The sequence below is a fragment of the Bos indicus x Bos taurus genome, chromosome 15 (assembly GCF_003369695.1).
Source record: "Bos indicus x Bos taurus breed Angus x Brahman F1 hybrid chromosome 15, Bos_hybrid_MaternalHap_v2.0, whole genome shotgun sequence".
NCBI classification, from domain to species: Eukaryota; Metazoa; Chordata; class Mammalia; order Artiodactyla; family Bovidae; genus Bos; species Bos indicus x Bos taurus.
Genome location: NC_040090.1, coordinates 34,224,454 through 34,239,646, shown reverse-complemented (window position 1 = coordinate 34,239,646; position 15,193 = coordinate 34,224,454). Strand labels below are relative to the sequence as shown.

Sequence of the window (15,193 nt, the reverse complement as noted above, 5' to 3'; positions counted from 1 at the left end):
TCCATTTCCTGAGCTATAGACAGGGAATAATTAGTAGCTATTTCTCATCATAGCTATAAGAATTCAAGGAGTTCATACTTTAAAAGTTATGAAGTATGGCTCATAATATGTGTTATGAGCCTGGTTCATAATATGTGTATGTAAGTGAGTGTTATATTAATATTAGTCAATTTTTGCCAACCTCATGTGCTTTTTTCATGTAAATTCTCTAACTTATGCAGTTGTTTACATTTGTATGTGATTATATCTATGCATATATTAAATATTTATTATTGTCCCTTTTGGATTATTGTTTCTAAAATGAGTGAAATACTTTGTAAATCTATACATAGAATATCATCGTCCCCTGGCATTGTACTATTTAAATCATCTGTGGAGAGATGAAGTTTTGTTTTCTCCTACTCAAGCCTCTTCATCTCTGAAGAGCGAATTTCATAATCTGTTTCTGAAAGTTCTAATTACTGTTTCTCTTATCTGTTTGGTTCTCACCCCATAAATAACAGGATTTAGAGCAGGTGGGATGACAACATAAAAGTTAGCAAGAAGAATGTGGATGTATTGAGGAACATTTCGGCCAAAACAGTGGGTCATGAAGGAGAAGAATGCTGGAGTATAGAAGGCCAATATGACACAGACATGGGAGCCACATGTGCTGAGTGCCTTTAACCGGGCACTCCTGGAAGGTAGGCAGAAGACAGCACGCAGAATATGGACATAGGAGACGACAATGGCTATGATGTCAAACACCAAGATAGAGATAGCACATAAGCCATAGATGATGTTGACCTTTATGCTGGCACAGGACAGGCGGGCAATGCCCATGTGCTCACAATATGTGTGGTGGATGATTTGGTGCCCACAGAAGGGTAACCTCAGGATGAGCAGAACAAAGGGAATTGCAATAGCTAAGGGTCTCAGAAGGATGAGCAATGCTATCACTAATACCGCCTTGTTTGTCAGTACAAATGTGTAGTGAAGAGGGTTACAGATGGCCACATAGCGATCATAGGCCATGGCCACAAGCACAGCCGACTCCATACCAGTGCATAGGTGGATGAAGAACATCTGGGCGAGGCAACCCTCAAAGGAGATTTCTCTCAGGTTGAACCAGAAGATGCCAAGCATCTTGGGGATGGTGGATGTGGACAGGCCCAGGTCAATAGAAGACAGAATGGCCAGGAAGTAGAACATGGGCTGATGGAGACTGTGTTCAGTCTGAATCACATAAAGAGTTGTAATATTTCCCAGTAGAGCAGTCATATATACAATACAAAATGGAAAACCAATCCACATATGCACATCTTCTAGCCCTGGAATTCCCAGAAGGAGAAAAAAGTAGGGGTGGAACTGTGTGTCATTAGGAGGGACCATGCTTCTCTGGCACTGTGACAGCTGCACGTTTCATACCAGATGTCTCATTCATTGAGAGGCTCCAGCACTTCTTGTCCAGTTATATGGATTTCCTACAGAATTATACAAAAATATGGGTGGTCTTTTCCAGTCACCAAGCCCATCACGACATAATTGTGTGACCTTTATGAAAACTAAAATGCATCATTCTTGTTTAATTTTGATGTAGCTTATCAGACATTACATTTATTTTCATTAATCTTTTCAATAATTTTAATGATTAATTTATTTAATTTTATACTTTTATATTTTATTATTAATTTAATAATTTAATTTAATGAAACTTTATCAAAGATCAATAACTTATCAGGCAAATGGCCAGATATTTGGTGTGCACAGATAAATTAAGCATCATTACTCCTCTTAAGGAAGTTCAATTATAGCTTAAGAATTAAAACAATAATAAAATGGTTTCTTTGGAATTGTTACAGGTATATTTTCCTTTTATCCTAGGTAATTACCATCTCATAGTTAATTGCCACAACCTGTGAAGATAGAACTTGGACAAAATCTTTTTAGAAGTACCAAACCCAGTAAAGAAAGCCACTCAATCAACTCCTATATCTCTTTCATCAGAAACACCACCATTGTAGTTTGGATAGACTGTACTGAATGTAGGAAATCCAGACTCATGGTGGATATAGTTGATAGAGCTGACTTGGCCTCACCATTAGATTTTACAATTGATTGTTGAAAAAAGCAGAAGAGATAATGATGAAATTGTAAGAGCTTGGTTCACAGCGGCATGCAGCTTCTTAAGTACTTATTCAAAGTGATATTTAAGACATAGTCCTGAAGACAGAATAGTAGACCACATGAAATTAAATTGGAAAGAGAGTCGAGTTGATGGAATTTTTAATATAGTAGAGGAAAGTTTCAGGATTAAAATATCATAGCTGAGAAGAGCATAACATTTGGATTTTGTGGATCACACAGAAGTCTGGATCACTATTTTCTTCATCCTTTTCCCTCTTCTTTCATGCCTACACTTTATCTCATTTCTGTATGTCAGATTGTGACTACCGTTCAAAAATATCTGTCACATTTCTTTAGTGTACAGTGTTACCATCTTGTCATGTATTCTAGCAAATATTTACTTAGCACTGTGCTTAGAAATTGAAAAGAGGATATTTTGAAGATGCATCAGTTGCTCACATTGGGCTGGACTCTGCCAGGCAGTTAATGTACAACAGTTGAACTGCTTCTTAAAGCTGTCAGAGATTAAGGTAGTAAGGAAGTAGGCCAAAGCTCTCCACATGGTTCCTATAAATATACTGAAAGAGGGACTACACAGCAGTGGCTTCTCATCCTTTACAGCCCGTGGAGAACTACATAAAAATACAAGTTTTAAGTCTAAACTCTGGAAGTTTTGAATCATTAGGTATGGTATTACACCTCATGATTTCTGTGAAGCTCCTCAAGTTATTCTGATTCAATGTTTCTGTCATTTGGGAACTGCTGCAAAATAAGATAATGTACATAAGCATTTATGAGTTAGAATGTGTTAAAATATGTGTGCATTTAGTAGAATGGTATGTAATTCAATATCTCATAACCCTGACTTTATATGCCCTTTACCCTTCTTTGAATTCTAAAAACAAAATATAGTCACTGATTCCACCCAGAACTATGACACTTACAGGTTTTGTAGTGCTTCATCCCTTTCCTCAACTGGAGTTACTTATGGGGAATCTTTTGTTTATTACATGTATATCTTCTAAGCACTTAAAAACGCATATTGGCACCTTTCTAAGAAGTACGTGAAAGTAGAATGATTGTGTGCTTAGTTGCTCAGTCGTGTCCGACTCATTGCGACCCCATGGACTAGCCTACTAGGCTCCTCCATTGATGGGGATTCTCCAGGCAAGGATACTGGAGTGGGTAGCCTATCCCTTCTCTAGGAGATCCTCCCGACCCAGGAATTAAACCAGGGTCTCCTGCAATGCAGGAGGAATTTTTTACAGCTGAGCTACCAGGTTATGTGGTAAATATAATCATCAGCTATTAACATTTTTCTCAGGATTTCCCTATGCTCATGCTCCTCTGTTAAAAAAGAACAGATAAGAAAAAAAACATAAATAGACTTATGTAGATGAAACATTTCATGTTGTTTAAAGACTCTTGAAGTTCAGAAATTCTTGGAGCCCTACTTATTCTCCAACTCTCAGGCAGAAACTTCCATGAATTTCACAGATATTGTGCAAAACTACCAACTGATATGTGGATTTTGTTTGTTTGTTTACTCCATTTATAGGAGGAATGGTAATTTAGAAAGTCAAAACTTTTCAGTTAACTAGATTGTGATTGTCTTGTCTTTTTATCTTGAGAGCTGAATGGAGGCTAGAGGAATATACAAAGTTAAGTTCTGCAAAATAATTGCAAAATGCTAAGAGAAAGCAAGGGAGACAAGATTGAAGGTGAAGATACAACCACAACAGGCAAAGGAAAAAGTGAGATAAATGACAAAGTCTTAGAGAAAGACAATACAGGAAATTGTGAAGGTATTTGCATATGCACACATGTATCACTTATCCAAATATTTAAGAATGAAGTTTTAATAAAATATTTGTTGGAGTACAGCTCTGAATCTATGTAAATTATCATCTTGTTACATTTTGGGGTGATACCTTCCATATTCAATTAACTTTCCTTTTTTCTACATTTCTGTCATCTATTTTGGCTCATCTTAAATCTCAATGAAATAACCATAATAAAATGGTTCCTGTCTTAGTACATCCTTTCTGGCCCCAAGGCCAGACTTACCAGCAAAGCTTTCTGAATTAGCTAGTTGAATTGCTCCAGAATGTTTCCATTTCATGCACTCTGACTGCAATGGGAGATTTATACTGTAAACACTGCCTTTAAAATGGAGTGTCTCCAAACATTAGTGCTCTCTGGAGAACAGAAGTGTCCAGAGGCACAGAGCTAGATGCTTCATAAATATGAAGCATAACATCATTGATGATTAAAAAAAAAAAAAAAAGTCCTGTATCTGGATGCTGATTCCCAAGCTTGAGGTGACTACTGATGAATTGTCTAATTTCTAAGTAGGAGATGCTTTGAGGAGGGCTCACTTTCCACTTATTTGCCTCTCACACCCCAATGCTAAGCACAATTCAACCTTAAATATGATCTCAAAAAACTGAAGCTCAGCTAGTAGCCATCACTTCATGAGGTATATGTTAGAACTTAAATGGGAATGATAATATAATAAAACAATGACCAGTTGTTTCAAACACAAATACTTTCTTCTTTATTATTCCTATTAACAGTAAATAAGATAGGGTTAAATTTAATGATAGAAAGGCAGAGGTCTAAGGAAAGAAATATGTTATATAGGAAATTAGCTAAATGGATGGACTTTGAGACAGATTGTATGGATTTGAATCTCATCTCCCTTACTTAATAGGCATAAGAGTTTAGGCAAGAAATTTAAACTCTGTGTCTCCATTTTCTTCTCTATAATGAACAGAATAATACCAAATACAAATACTGCTGTGAAGACTAAAAGAGCTGATTCTTGTGTGACACTTAAAACATTTCCTGATATATAGTAAGAAGTTTGTAACCATGTGTTGAGCTACTTAGCTAATACTTAATATTCTCAAGCTGTGATATTCTGTGGAAGCTCATACTGATTGGAGTTGCCATGAAGATGTCTCCTAGAACTCACACCTGAAATTATAGGGCAGTCAATAAATGTCATCACATTCCTTGCCTAGACTTATTGCCAATAATGAAAAAACCATTGGGTCAAACAAATGGCTTTAAGAACATCAGAATTAATACTGAGTAAAAGCTGCATGTTGTTTCTTGCCTTAGTTATGCGTCTAAGCTGGGAAAGTAGGCTGTCTAACAAATCTTTGTCCCCACTTCCTTGTATGCATGCCCAGTTGCTCGGTCATGTCAGACTCTCTGCAACACCACAGACTGTAGCCCTCCAAACTCTTCAGTCCTTGGGATTTTCCCAAAAGAATACTGGAGTGGATTGACATTTTCTCTTCCAGAGGATCTTCCCAATCCAGGGGTCAAACCTGTGTCCCCTGTGTTCTCTAGCATTGGCAGGCAGATTCTTTACCACTGAACCACCTGGGAATCTCCTCACACCCTTAACTTACCTGAAAACCTTGGGTTTTTGGTTGCAGAAACAGAAGTTTTTAGAAAGCTTATTGGAATTCATGAATTTTGGAGACTGACACTGAGATCTGCAATGTCAGCACTATTATATGAGAAATAAACCTAATAAATCTATGTATTTCTGGAGTCTCTATCTAGGATATTCATCTTTTTTGTTTATTCAATTGTCAGTCATCATCTTTCATAATATCAGCAGTATAGTAAAAGTCTTTATCTCTCACAGATCATGTCCTGTTTTCCCCTTGAAGGTCTGAAAGGTAATTTCTGACTAACTGATTTTCTATAAACTATTTTAAAAGTTTTAAATAAACTTAAAAAAATAGAACAGTTGTAAAGAAAAATGCAGATGCAGTAAAAAGATCTCTCAAATGACCCATTCATAATTTCCCCCATCAATAATATTGTACTTTAGTATGGTTATTTGTTACGGTTAATGAACCAGTGTTAATCAAAGTTCATGCGTTATTAAAGTTCAGATATTACTTATATTCCCTTAGTTTTACCTAATGTTCTTTTTCATTTATAGGATCCCATCCAGGATACCAAATGACATTTACTAGTTTGGTTTAGTTAGATCTCTTAGGTTCTCTGGGCTGTGACAGTGTCTCAGGCTTCTCTTGGTTTTGATGACTTGATTGCTTTTAGAAATACTGGTCAGATTTTTGTAAAATGTTCCTCAACTGAGAGTAGTCTGATACTTTCCTTATGACTAGACTACATTTATGAGATTTGGGGAGAAAGATCAATGAGGTAAAATATTATATTAGGACATAAGGGTACTTACTATCCCCATGGCTTTACCATCTGAGGCCGTGTTTGTTAGGATCTTTTTTCTCACCCATTTCCAGGTTTGCTCTGTTGAAGAAAATTACTCTCTGGAAGTAAGTAAGTAATGTGGAACCTTTAAGTGAGGTGTGATGCTCCTCTTCGTTGAGGACAGAGTATCCTCATATATTGTTTTTGCCTTTTTTTTTATGAGATATATCCATTTCTCCCATTTGCTTATGTATTTAATCATTTATTTATACCAATATGGAATCATATTTATACTGTACGTTATACTCAGTATTACTTTATATTCTCACATTTTTTAGCTGTGGCTATTGGAAACTCTTTCAGTTGACTACTGTGTCTCTTTGACATACCCCTATAATTGTAGGTTCTTATTTGTGGGGGGAGGGGGTAGGTAGACTTCTTTACTTTCTGGTGCCACATCATGCTATCTTGCATATCACCTACCCCAAACTTAGAATATGATATTTCTCTAAGTATCACTGGTTTCTTTACTTTGATAATGGTGTTAGAAAAGGCTAGGTTTGCTTTACTACTAGGATATCTTTGCTTTAAGACCCTCTCAGCTGACAGAGAAAGGAAATATATATGCATATATTAACCTGTGCATGTTATATTGAATACATATCTATAAAGATCTACACATCTATCATCTATTTGAATATATCATTGTGAAGTCTCTAACTCCAGTTCATTACCAAATGAATTATTCTAGTATCCACTCATGCTTATCTGTAAAATACCACTCCAACAATGAGAAACCTGGATCCCACCACGTGCCATCCATTTGAATAATTGCTCAACAGCAGCATTTACATGTAAATATAATAGAATTATTAACCTATAACCCTGTAGGCAAAAATGCATCTGCTAGGATACAGCACTTATGTATACAGTCCTTTCTGCCTTTAGTCTTATAGACTCCACTCATGTCCAAAGTTATTTAGGTTGATACACTTTCCTCCACCAACTTTAGTGAGGTTTTAACCTACCTTTGTAGTACATTGTGTCTGTTACATTTTGCATTTCATCATGGGATCCTCTGAACTCCTAAATGATTTTCTAATTTGCATACACTTAAGTCATCCTTTGTGTTGTAAAATTTCATGTATTTTTCAAATGTGTAGCATCATATGTTCACCATTACACTATCATATAGCATAGTTTCACTAACCTGAAAATTCCCATGTTCTTCACATGTTCAACATCTCCTCACTCCTCCTTCTCCTGGCAGCCATGGATATGTTTGCCGTCTCTATAGTTTTGCTTTTTCTAGAGTATTCTTTAGAGTCACACCATATGAAGCTTTTTCAGATTGGCTTCTTTTCACTTAGGAATATACATATAAGATTCATCTATGTCTTTTTATGTCTTGATATCTCATTTCTTAATAATACTGAATAATAGTAATTATATTATGTTCAATAGATGTATCAGTTTGGATATTCGTTTATCTTTTGAAGGGCATCTTGATTGCTGCCAATTATTGGCAATTATGAATAAAGTTGGTATAAATATCCACATGTAGGTTTTTGTTTGGACATAGTTTTCAAGCCAGTTGGATAAATTTCTTGGGATATAAAAGGTTTGTCTAGTCAAGGCTATGGTTTTTACTGTGGTCATGTATGGATGTGAGAGTTGGACTGTGAAGAAGGCTGAGCGCCGAAGAATTGATGCTTTTGAACTGTGGTGTTGGAGAAGACTCTTGAGAGTCCCTTGGACTCCAAGGAGATCCAGCCAGTCTGTTCTGAAGGAGATCAGCCCTGGGATTTCTTTGCAAGGAATGATGCTAAAGCTGAAACTCCAGTACTTTGGCCACCTCATGCGAAGAATTGACTCATTGGAAAAGACTCTGATGCTGGGAGGGATTGGGGGCAAGAGGAGAAGGGGATGACAAAGGATGAGATGGCTGGATGGCATCACTGACTTGATGGACGTGAGTCTGAGTGAACTCTGGGAGTTGGTGATGGACAGGGAGGCCTGGCTTGCTGCAATTCATGGGGTCGCAAAGAGTTGGACACGACTGAGCAACTGATCTGATCTGATGGTAAAACTATATTTAGCTTTGTGAGAAACTTCCAAGCTTTTTTCCAAGTGACTATTTTTCCATAATAATCCATTTTGCGGGGTCTTGCATGGCGTGGCTCATAGCTTCATTGAGTTATGCAAGTGTCTTTGCCACAGCAAAGCTATGATCCATGAAGGGAATTAAAAAAAAAAAAAAAAAGTCAAGCTGGATGAATCACAAGTGGAATCAGGACTGCTGAGAGAAATATCAACAACCTCAGATATGCAGATGATACCACTCTACTGGAAGAAAGTGAAGAGGATCTAAAGAGCCTCTTGATGATGGTGAAAGAAGAGAGTGAAATAGCTGCCTTAAAACTCAGCATTCAAAATACTAAGATCATGGCATACCATGCCATCACTTCATGGCAAATAGAAGGGGAAAAAGTGGAAGCAATGACAGATTTTATTTTCTTGGACTTGAAAATCACTGCTGATGATGACTGCATCCATTAAATTAAGCTTGCTCCTTGGAAGGAAAGCTATGACAAACCTAAACAGCACATTAAAAAGCAGAGTTATCATTTTGCCAACAAAGGTCTATATAGTCAAAATTATGTTTTTTTTTTTCCAGTAGTTATATATGGATGTAAGAGATGGACCATAAAGAAGGCTGAGAGCCAAAGAATTTATGCTTTTGAACTGTGGTGCTGGAAAAGACTCTTGAGAATCCCTTGGTTAGCAAGGAGATCAAATCAGTCAGTCCTAAAGGAAATTAACCCTGAATATTCATTGAAAGGACTGATGCTGAAGCACCAATATTTTGGCCATCTGATGAGAAGAGCCAACTCACTGAAAAGAGCCTGATGCTGGGAAAGATTGAGGGCAGGAGAAGAGGGTGACAGAGGATGAGATGGCTGGATGGCATCACTGACTCAATGGATATGAATCTGAGCAAACTCTGGTAGATAGTGAAGGCCAGGGAAGCCTGGGGTGTTGCAGTCCATGGGGTTGCCAAGAGTCAGACACAACTTAGTGACCAAACAACAACAAAATATTCCATTCAATGTATATATCACATTTTGTTTATTCATTTGTTGGTGGTGATTGGACTGTTTCTACCTTTTGGATATTGTAAATAATACTGCAACAAACATTGACCTACAATTACCTATTTCCATATAAACCTGAGAGTAGAATTACTGTGGCACACAACAAATCTATGGTTGATATTTTGAGGTAGTTTGAAATAATATCTCTAGCAGCAGTCCCATTTTACATATCCACCAACATTGCATAAGAGTTCCAATTCATTCACATCCTCACCAACACCTGTTATTTTGTTTACTTCTTTATTTGTTTAAAGCAATCCTAGTAGGTGTGAAATCCTGGCTTATTGTGGTTTTCATTTAAATATCCCTAGTTATTAGAGAGAAGGAAATGGCAACCCACTCCAGTGTTCTTGCCTGGAGAATCCTAGGGACAGGGGAGCCTAGTGGGCTGCCGTCCACGGGGTTGCACAGAGTCAGACACGACTGAAGCGACTTAGCAGCAGCAGCAGCAGTTATTAGTGAAGTTCAGCCTTTTTTCATGTGCTTATTAGCTATTTGTATGCATTATTTTAAAAATGTCTATACAGCCCCCCACCAATCCATTTTTAACTAGTTTTGGGTTTTTTTTGCCTTTCTGTTGTTGAGATGTAGATATTATATTTATATATTCTGGATAATAAACTATTATTAAAATATGACTCATAAATGTTTTCTCCCATTCTGGAGGGTTTTTGTTTTGTTTTGTTTTTTTCTTTTCATCATAACATGCTTTGATGCACAAAATGTTTTTGTTGTTGTTGGTTGGTTTTGTTTTGAGGATGTCTAATTTACTTATGTTTTATTTCGTTACTCATGCTTTTGATGTTCTAAGAATCTATTGTCACAGCCAAGGTCATGAGAACTTAGTCCTAATTTTTTTAAAGAGTTTTATTTTTTTAGCTCTAATATTTAGGTTATTAATTAACTTAAATTTTTACATGGTGTGAGATAGATCCAATTTAATTCTTATTCATTTGAGTATCTAGTTTTCCCAGGACTATTTTTTGCATAGAATGTCTTCACACATTGAATTGATTTGGCATTCTCATTGAAAATCAATTGAGTCTATGTGTATGGTTGATTTTGTGGGCTTTCACTCTATTCCACACATCTATGGCAGATCACACCTTTTGGTAATATCACACCTTTTGATACTATAACTATCAGAAGGCTCTATTAAAATATAACTTTAAATATAAAGAAATAAATTTGTTCAGATCAAATGATGGAAAACTTTATAATGTACTAACACTAATCAAAAGAAAGTGACTATACTAGAAAAAGTAAATTTCCAAGCAACTCTCTTATTAGAGATAAAGAGTGACGTTTTTTAAAATTAAAAGAAGTCATTTTATCTTAAAGACCTCACAATCACAAAAATTTAATACACTTTCTTTAGTACCGTCAAAATACATGCAGAAAAAACTGATAGAACTGTAGTGATACATACATAAAATCACAATTAAAAATATGAATAGTTGATATGACAAGCAGAGAAAAATAAATAATCGGTATAACAAGAAGAAAAAAATCAATAAGAATTTAAATAGATCACAAACACTATTAAACACCTTCAGATATTAACATTACTAGAACAGTTCCCCCCAAAGAGCCAAGTGCAAATTATTTTCAAGTGCCGGGATACTACTTACCAAAGATAAAATATATTCTGCCCTATAAAACATCTTATCAATGAATGATTCAAATTATACAAAAGTTCTGTTGATAAAAATTGAATTAAATTACAAATCAATAACAGAAAGATAACTGGAAAACTCCAAAATGTGAAGTCTAAGTAACAGATTTCTCAATAACGTATATTGACCTAAAACAATTAGACTGCCAGATATTTATCCAACAAAAATGGGTTTATTGATGGTCAGTAAATAATTATGATTTGGGATCTATAAAGAACCATATGCCAGGTCTCACAAAGCAAGGGAAGGAGAACATTTTTATGTACTTAAGAAAAAAAGGAATTTTGGTCGGGCTATAGTAAATGAAGAATCTACGGCTTTTTATTGACTTAACCTTTGCCAAGAAAGAAGAGCATTGCTTCTTCCTGTTGGATTCTACTATTGCTCCAAGAGTGAGCACTCCCCCTTCTAGTCTCCTGACTATTTAATTAAGGTTTCTGTTTATTATCATTATTTTTTACATTTCCCCTTTTTATTGAGATTCTCTAAAGTACTGCTGATCAAGAGTCAGGTTTCCCAGTTTCAGCAGTTTTTTGTCCTTCAAATGCCAGGAAGGATCTTTCCCGGTACATTGTTTTATGTTAGAGGGAAAGTATGCAGATTAGAGTATTCAGGGCTCATTCGGGTAACAAGGAAGGTTAGAGGAAGAACAACACTTAGGCCATTTCTGATCTAAAGTCCATAGGTTATCAGGATCCTATGATCTTGGATATCATCTGAACCATAATATCATCATCAAAGGTTTGGTGACAAACATTAACAGCCCTGGTTCAGATATCTTTAGAAAGTTGTCTCATATGATGTCATGTGCTTCAGTTTCTAGAAATCTTTAGTTTCAGGTTATCAGATAATGGGTAGGATTAATAAAACTTAATTATTTATTTATTATTATTTTATTTAATAATTATTAAATTATTATTTTAATAATTTATTAATTATTCCTTAGAATCTACACCTAAGGAAAATGACAAGCACTTGAGTGGTTTGTTTTTACAGGTAAAAGTGATTTTAAAAGACAGAAGTAACAAAAGGCTGCTTCTTACCATTAGTCACAGTCATCTAGGTAAAGGGAAAAAATGCGGACATGATTTTGACTGTGGGGTTGGAGTCAACGTTAAAACTGTAAAAGCATTGTTAGATTTGATTTGACTATAAAGCTACTCTTAAAATTTTAATAGGGAATGTCATGGCTTACTGATTAATGCATATGAATCCTATCAGTCTCCAGAAATATGTATATGTTTCCTTCTAAAGATAGATACTGCATTTATTTTGCGAATGGTTTCGGTAATCCTGGGTGACTTTAAAAGTGGGATCACACATTAAATGATTTAAAGTCAATTTAATAAGAGTAAATTAATAACTTATTAATAATAAAAGTTAATCTTTTAGTTTTTGTTGTCTTTTGTAATATTAAATTTAAGTTGTGCCGCAAATGAACTACAACATCCAATTGAACAAAAACACTCAAAAGACTGCTCTTGGATGAACTTTTGAAAAGATATCATTAAAATTCATTTTGCATACCTTCCATTCTCTAAGAAAAAAGAGCATTTAAGTACTTAAGGTATTACAAGAAACAGATTCTTCAAATATATGATATTTAGATGTGCCTTGTGACACCTTACATTAATTCCTTCAAGAAAGATTTTGCTGAATCTTCAGTCCCTGTGCCTTGCTGATATATACCCTATCGTTCCCATTTCCAATCTCTGAAAATATGTGTTCTAATCCATTTAGTGATATTATAAAATTGTGCAGTCATTTTTCTCTTATCATATTGTGAACTTACCATCAGAAAATTAGTTCCTAGACTCTTATTAAACAGTTGTTCTTGTGTGCTATTTCATTATTTTTATGAAATTAGTTTATGCCACAACTAATTTAGAAACATTAATCAATAATGCCTTAAATGCCTCAGAGTCATAGTGGAAATATGTTTTTATGAGAAAACAAAAAGTATTTGTGAGAATATTCATCAAATTCCTTTATAATAGCTGACTTTCAAAACTTGTTTCTACCTAATGCCTGAAATTCAACTACTTCTGCAAAGCATCAACCAAAATGAAAAATACATTCTACATTTCACAAATAAAGAGGTCTTTGGAGGAGAAGTGGCCTATTTAGGTAAAAGCTTTCCTAAATATGTTTAACATATGTAGATAAAGCAAAGTATCCACCCCTCTTCAGCTTCCCTGGTGGCTCAATAGTAAAGAACTCACCTTCCAGCACTACAAACATGGTTTGATACTTGGGTCAGAAAATCCCCTGGAGAAGGAAATGGCAACGCATACCAATAGTCTTGCCTGAGGAATTTCACTGACAGAGGAACCCGGTGGGCTACAGTCTGTGGGGTCACAAGAGTCCTACATGACTTTGTGACTAAAATAACAATGTCTTTCCCTCACACACATAAAATACACCTAGTTTAACCTGACTCAAAATCCACTTGTTAGAATTCTGTACATTCAATCTTCTCATAACAAAATTTTCATGCTTTAATATAAGTACTTTTTTCAGGTTCCTTCATTTCATATGCCTCCAGAAAGAGAGAAGTATAGTGACATAGTGAGGGGACATATTGCCTATAGATTTTCCTGAAGAGTAAGGGAAAGAGAACTGAAATTAAAGGGAAGAAGCTGTGGTGCTTTTAACAACTCATTTAATAGCCAGTATCATCCTTAAAGAAATTAGATACATTAAAAAATGTATTGATGAGCTCTCCCAAGATCTTTTTAAAATTTTATATTTAAATTTATTTATTTTATTCAGAGGAAATCAAGGCATATATAATAAACTAATTTTTCCCCACTGAAATGCTATGTCATTTTCAAATAGATGGATATGGAGTTTCACTCAATCTCCATAGTTAAAAATGAAAGGATTTCCAATGGAATGTTTCCCTACTGTAATGAATAAATGTAATTTATTCAGAAGAATGAATACTGAACACCAATAGGAAAAGGAAACACTGGGATTTAAGACCAAAAATTTTGTTCTTTTAGTATCTGAAAGACCTTTTGATATAAGGAACATTTAAAAAGATGATCAGTCTACAGTAGACTGAAAGTTACTATTTCAGTTATATCCAGGCCTTCAAGAACTAAGGAAACAACCTTGTTTTGAGCTGAAAGCATGACTCACATGTGCGCGAATCTGCTTTGTCTTCACACCATAGATAATAGGATTGAGGGCAGGTGGAATGACCACATAGAGATTCGCAACAAGGATGTGAATGTAAGGTGGAATTTTTTGGCCAAAACGGTGGGTGAGGAAGGAGAATAGGGAAGGTGTATAAAAAACACACATGACCCCTACATGGGACCCGCACGTATTCAGGGCTTTATGGCGAGCATCTCGAGATGGGAGGCGGAAAACTGCATGGAGGATGTAGGCATAAGAAATTCCAACCAGTGCCACATCCAAAATGAGGAAAGAAGCCACAAAAAGTCCATAAATGGCATTAATCCTAATGCTAGCACAGGCTAACTTGACGATTCCCATGTGCTCACAGTAGGAGTGGGCAATAATTCGAGCCCCACAGAAGGGCAGATGATGGGTTAAGTAGAGAATGGGAAACATGAGTAGAATTGGGCGCATTATAATACCAATACCAATGCCTGCTAGTACTCGCGGCGTCAGGATGGTTGTGTAGTGGAGTGGTGCACAGATAGCCACGTAGCGGTCAAAAGCCATCGCCAGCAGAACTGCAGACTCCATTCCTGTAAAGGTGTGTATCAGGAACATCTGAGCCACACAGGCTGAGAAACTAATCTCATGTGCATCAAACCAGAATATCCCCAGCATCCGGGGTACTGCAGATGTGGAGAGGGCCAGATCTATGGCTGATAAGATGACTAAAAAGTAGAACATGGGATCCCGCAGAGTGTGGTCAGACCAGATAATCAGCAAAATGGTAGCATTGCCCAGCAGAGCCATTAAGTAAGTGAAGCAAAAAGGCAGGGAGATCCAGACATGGACATCCTCAAGGCCTGGGATGCCTACAAGGAAAAAGGTGTCTGGGTGGAAAGTGGAAGTGTTGGTGTGGAGCATCTTGCC

At 36.0% G+C, this 15,193-nt stretch overlaps 2 protein-coding genes across 2 annotated transcripts; both read right to left on the bottom strand.

The window, feature by feature from the left end:
• Positions 1-432: 432 nt before the first annotated feature.
• LOC113904767 (olfactory receptor 52E1-like) lies at positions 433-1,371 on the bottom strand. The gene has a single exon (XM_027561857.1). It carries the CDS (start codon positions 1,369-1,371, stop codon positions 433-435), a length of 939 nt encoding a protein of 312 aa, XP_027417658.1.
• A 12,859-nt stretch (positions 1,372-14,230) lies between these two features.
• On the bottom strand, positions 14,231-15,193 carry LOC113904921 (olfactory receptor 52J3-like). Its single transcript, XM_027561989.1, has one exon. The coding sequence runs from the start codon at positions 15,185-15,187 to the stop codon at positions 14,231-14,233; it is 957 nt and encodes a 318-aa protein (XP_027417790.1). The 5' UTR covers positions 15,188-15,193.

What these genes read in the sequence shown, in the direction of transcription:
- LOC113904767 (XM_027561857.1), bottom strand. Translation starts at nt 1,371, where the DNA reads ATGGTCCCTCCTAATGACACACAGTTCCACCCCTACTTTTTTCTCCTT.
- LOC113904921 (XM_027561989.1), bottom strand. Translation starts at nt 15,187, where the DNA reads ATGCTCCACACCAACACTTCCACTTTCCACCCAGACACCTTTTTCCTT.